Consider the following 5,735-nt stretch of genomic DNA (forward strand, 5'->3'; position numbering starts at 1 on the left):
CTGTTTCTGTATTTTACAACTGCAATAGAAGTGTAGCCACGAGCATCATTCCTAAGGGGAGAATAATGTAGGAAATGCTTGTGATTGTTTTTGCTGCACGCTTACAAGTTAAAATTCTTCTAATCCCTTAAATTTCTACAAAGTTTTAACCATTACATGCTGTCGTTGTGATGGGCTCAGAGTCCTAACCACGTTCGGGGTACACTTGTTTGTTACTTGGTTGTTGTTTGTTCCCCACATCGGCTTGCTACGCGGTGCTAGCTCCTGTTCACCTCGTTCCCTTACTCACACGCACACACGCACGCACGCACGCACGCATGCATACATACAGACAGCGGAAATGGCATTACTGAGTAGTCTCAGCCTATGTTACACCTTCGCAGTATATCCTTCAGCAACCCGCTGGCGGCCACGACAACCAAGACTACACAGGATCCACGCTTGACCTGAAACCTCCGGAGCGGGAGCGACCTCCGGCCACGATCCCGACAGAGGAAGCAAGCAAGCAGTGGGAAACGTCCGCTACATTGTTCAAGCACGTGAGCATTGAGGTAACACGATCAAAAATGGCCGAAATCTGCTCCTATGTGTTAAAAAGAAATTTGAAAAGGCGGCGTCGTCAATTCAAAATAGCATGGCGTCGATGCCGTGGGTGGCGCCACTGTGTGCGCACGTAAACTCGATCCTCCAATTAAAGACATGATGATAAAAGGTCATCGAAGACGCGATATATCGAGACCATATAAAGTTCTTACTATTTCGCTTACATGATCAAACGTATAGGTCAAGTTAGGAGAAGGATCGTTTGGAGCCGTGTTTAAGGGTCAGATCAAGGGCGGGGGAAAATCTAGCAACCGCGTCGTTGCCATTAAACAACCGCTGGGTATGTCTATAGCTATCACTATAAATAAATAAATAAATAAATAAATGGTATTATAAATAAATATAATAAAATATTATAAATATTATATTATATATATTATATTATATAAATATTATATATAATAAATATTATAAATAAATGGGGTGTTATATTTGGTATACCAAAGGGGTCCGTGGACCACAAGTTAAGAACCCCCTGTTTTAGAATAATAAATCAATTAAAATCATTTAAATTACTAATATGACATACTGCTAATGTTGTCCTCCTGGTGATGACTGCTACTTAGTCATTCCCCTCGTGTCTTTCTCACTTTCTCGCGCAGCGAAACCAGGCTGCGTTCAAAAAGTGCAGGAGGAGATGGACGCCATATTTAATCTAACACCACACCAGAACGTCATTCGGCTGATAGGCTACTGCAAGAACCCGGCCACTCTCTTATCGTACGACCTGATCATGGACTACTGTAACATGGGTAACTCTCTCTCTCTCTCTCTCTCTCTCTCTCTCTCTCTCTCTCTCTCTCTCTCTCTCTCTCTCTCTCTCTCTCTCTCTCTCTATCTCTATCTCTCATCGTCATTCCTGTACATTCTCCTGTATGTATTCACACTTCTCTCTCTCTCTCTATCTCTATCTCTCTCTCTTGCTCTCTCTCTCTCTCTCTCCCTCCCACCTCTCTCTCTCGCTCTCTCTCTCTCTCTCTCTCTCTCTCTCTCTCTCTCTCTCTCTCTCTCTCTCTCTATCTCTATCTCTCTCTCTCTCTCTCTCTCTCTCTCTTGCTCTCTCGTTTACTCTTACCGCACGTACGGGCACGCATACACGAACACACATGCTCGCATGTTCTAGCACACTCACACACGTACATACGCACCCAGATGCGGACCACCGGAGAGGGGTGGCAAGAACCATAAACAAGTGAACACGGCGATGCCATCAAATATGAATCTGCATCAATGTTGACGACGTCTTGCACCCTGTCGCCGTGGATGATGGCGCCATCTATGAAGAAACGCAACTCGACACGTGCTAGTGCTAAATGCAAATGCGCGCGCGAATGTCTCGGCCTCCCGGCAAATCTCGAACATATACGCTACTGTTTTTCGTTTGTGTGTTGGATGTACGGCATCGGGCCGAGGCGACACGAGTCGCGGCCATGACAGGCAGAGACCATCGTTACCATAGAACTAGAATAGAGGCTCTATTCTGGCCTCTATTCTAGGCCTCTATTCTAGGCCTCTATTCTATGCCTCTATTCTAAGCCTCTCTTCTAGGCTTCTATTCTAGGCCTCTATTCTAGGCCTCTATTCTAGCCTCTATTCTAGTTCTATGGTCGTTACGGGGGCGTGGATGTTTGTCTGTTGACAGGAGATCTGAAGTCGTTATTGGTGGAGACAAGAGTTCCAAAGGACCAGCAGCGCGCCACCGGAGAAACGACCGGCCGACGTGTTTACGCTAATCTGTACGGCGGGAGTAGCAGCCTCAGCTTCGCACAGCTGCTCAGGTTTTGCCTTCAAGCTGCTGCCGGCATGCGCCACCTAGCGGCGCAACAGGTGCGCAAAGTCCGCGACACGTATAGCACAGTCCGTTATAAAACTGAGATAGGCTCATCCGGTACAGTTACTTATATCTATATAATTATTTGAGTGGTGTCGTTCTGTTTGTTCCTGCATAACTTATAGGCGCGTGCACGAATCCGGCTGAAATTTTTCGTGCTTTATTCCTACGCATCAGGTTCGATTCTAACACTTTGCTTTTTGTTATTTATTGGGTTTAATGTTTTAAAAAACCATATTTAGAAAATCTTTGGAAAATCTCCCTGGAAAACATGCACGATTCAGTTCACTTCCGCTAGGTGCGCTGGCGTAAACTTACAAACGCCATAGATATATACAACACGTGTTGTATATATCTATGCAAACACCCAACGACAGACTGATTCACAGACGATAATGAATACAGTAGTCTATGACGTAAATGTACAGTGGTTACGCTGGGCACACGCAATGGCTGCAGTATCAAGTCCTCCCCTACCACATTGCTCGTGCTAAGCCCATACCATGTCTATATATATATTTACCCATACATATATATATACCCATACTATCTATATATTTATGTATGTATATATATATATATAATATATACATGGTATGGGCTTAGCACGAGCAATGTGGTGGGGGAGGACTTGATACTGCAGCCATTGCGTGTGCCCAGCGTAACCACTGTACATTTACGTCATAGACTACTGTATTCATTATATAACTTAATTTACAATATAATAGAATATAATATAATATAATATAATATAAGTAATATAATATAATATAATCATAATTAATATAATATAATATTCATATAATTATAATATAATATAATATAATATAAATATAATTATAATCTAATATAATAATATAACTATAATATAATATAATATTAATATTAATATAATATATATAACATAATATAATATAATATGATAATAAAATATAATATAATATAACATAATATATTATAATTAATAAACCGCTATACGCTTCTGTATAACCTAGTGACATGTGAAGGCAGAAATCTAGACCCTGTTAACTATACCTTGATACTTATAACTTGATAACTTGATAACTTGATACATATACTTGATACCCATAACCATTACCTTGATGTTTCCCGCATATAATAAGTACTCTAGCAGGCAAATATCACGCCTTGTAAGAATCAAGCTTCTGCTCCCCACTATAGTGCATATTTATAACACCGACACACACACCAGCCTCCACACAAAATACACAGCAACACCACCACACGCGGCAAAGACAAAGTACCACACACACATACGATACGCCACGCACGCACGAGGCACGCACGCACACACACACACACAATATATTGATATATATATATATAATATACATACATAAATATATTAGATAGTCATGCGGATATACTATATGTTATGGGTAAATGATATATATGACATGGTATGGGCTTAGCACGAGCAATGTGGTAGGGAGGACTTGATACTAGCAAGCCAGTGCGTGTGCCAGCGAGCTTAACCCACTGACTACATTTTACGTCATAGACTACTGTTATTCATTATCGTCTCGTCGAATCAGTCTAGTCGTTGGGTGTTGCCATATTATATATACAACCACTGTGTTTGTATATATCTATGGCGTTTTTGTAATGTTTACGCCCAGCGCAGCTAGCGAGAAGTGAAACTGAGATCGTGCCATGTTTCCAGGGAGATTTTTCCCAAAGATTTTTGCTAAATATGGTTTTTTAAACATTAAACCCAATATAATAACAAAAAGCCAAAGCTTGTTTAGAATCGAACCTTGAGTGCGGTTAGGAACATAAAGCACGGAAAAATGTCAGCCGGATTCGTGCACGGCCTATAACGTTATGGCAAGGCACCACAAACAGAACGACACCCCACTCAAATAGCCCTCCTCACCCCCTATAGATATAAGTAACTGTACAGGATTGAGCTGTATTTCGGCAGTTTTATCATAGCGGATCTGTGCTATACGTGTTCGCGCGGGACTCTTGGCACTGGTGCGCCGCTAGGTGGCGCATGCCGCAGCAGCTTGAAGGCAAAACCTGAGCAGCTGTGTGCGAGCTGAGGCTGCTACTCCCGCCGTACAGATTAGCCGGTAAACAGCGTCGCGGCCGGTCGTTTCTCCCGGTGGCGGCGCTGTCTGGTTCCTTTGGAACTCTTGTCTTTCCACCAATAACGACGGGTCAGATTCCTGCTCAACAGACAAAACATCCACGCCCCGTAACGACCATAGAACTACGAATTAAGAGGCTAGATAGAAGGCCTAGAATAGAGGCCTAAGAATAGAAGCCTAGAGAAGAGGCTTAGAATAGAGGATAAGAATACGGCAGGCTAGGAATCGAGCAGGCCTAGAAGAGGCCAGAATTGAGCCCTCTATTTAGTTCTATGGTAACGATGGCTCTCTGCCCTGTCATGGCCGCGAATCGTGTACGCCGTCGGCTCTCGGGCTATCTGGCCGTACATCGAACCCAACACCAACGAAAAACGCAGGTGTCCTAGCGTATATTGTTCGATGATATTTGCCGGAGAGGCCGCACGACATTCAGCGCCGCGCATTTGCATTAGCACCTAGCACGCTGTTTCGAGTTTGCGTTTCTTCATAGATGGCGCCATCATCCCGGCCGACATTGGTGCGGGAAGACGTCGGCGCGTCAACATTTGATGAGATTCATATTTGATCGCATCGCCGTGTTTCTCACTTGTTTATGGTCTTGCCACCCGCTCTCCGCGTGGTCCGCATCTGGGTGCGTATGTACGTGGTGTGAGTGGTGCCTTAGTAGAACATGCGAGCATGTGTTGTTCATGTCATGCGTGCCCGTAACGGTGCGTGGGGTAAGAGTAAACGAGAGAGTCAAGGGAGGGAGAGAGGGAGAGAGATATAATAATATATATATGTATATATATATATATATTATATAGAGAGAGAGAGAGAGGAGAGAGAGAGAGAGAGAGAAGGGAGAGGAGAGAGGAGAGAGAGAAAGAGAGCGCGAGAGCGCGAAAAGAGAGGAAAGAGAGACGAGAGGAGAAGGAGAGAGACGAGAGAAGAGAGAGAGAGAGAGTTACCATGTTACAGGTAGTCATGATCAGGTCGTACGATAGAGAGTTGGCCGGGTTCTTTGCAGTAAGTAGCCTATCCAGCGAATGACGTTCTGGTGTGGTGTGCTTAGACTTAATATATGGGTCCATCTCTCCCTTGCTACTTTTTGAACGCAGCCGGTTCGCTGCGCGAGAAAGCTGAGAAAGACACGAGGAATGACTAAGTAGCAGTCATCACAGTGAGGACAACATTAGCAGTATGTC

General features: G+C 43.7%; 1 protein-coding gene across 1 annotated transcript in view; it reads left to right on the forward strand.

The window, feature by feature from the left end:
- The first annotated feature begins 74 nt into the window (after positions 1-74).
- The window catches only part of LOC106815693 (tyrosine-protein kinase receptor Tie-1-like), a 6,854-nt gene continuing 1,193 nt past the window's right edge, over positions 75-5,735 (forward strand). The window contains exons 1-5 of the mRNA XM_014820196.1: positions 75-80; positions 384-551; positions 784-883; positions 1,206-1,355; positions 2,246-2,430. Of these exons, the coding sequence (XP_014675682.1) occupies positions 75-80; positions 384-551; positions 784-883; positions 1,206-1,355; positions 2,246-2,430 (609 nt within the window). The remainder of the gene's footprint in view (positions 81-383; positions 552-783; positions 884-1,205; positions 1,356-2,245; positions 2,431-5,735) is intronic.

This window comes from Priapulus caudatus, unplaced genomic scaffold (genome assembly GCF_000485595.1).
Source record: "Priapulus caudatus unplaced genomic scaffold, Priapulus_caudatus-5.0.1 Scaffold1176, whole genome shotgun sequence".
Classification (NCBI taxonomy): Eukaryota; Metazoa; Priapulida; class Priapulimorpha; order Priapulimorphida; family Priapulidae; genus Priapulus; species Priapulus caudatus.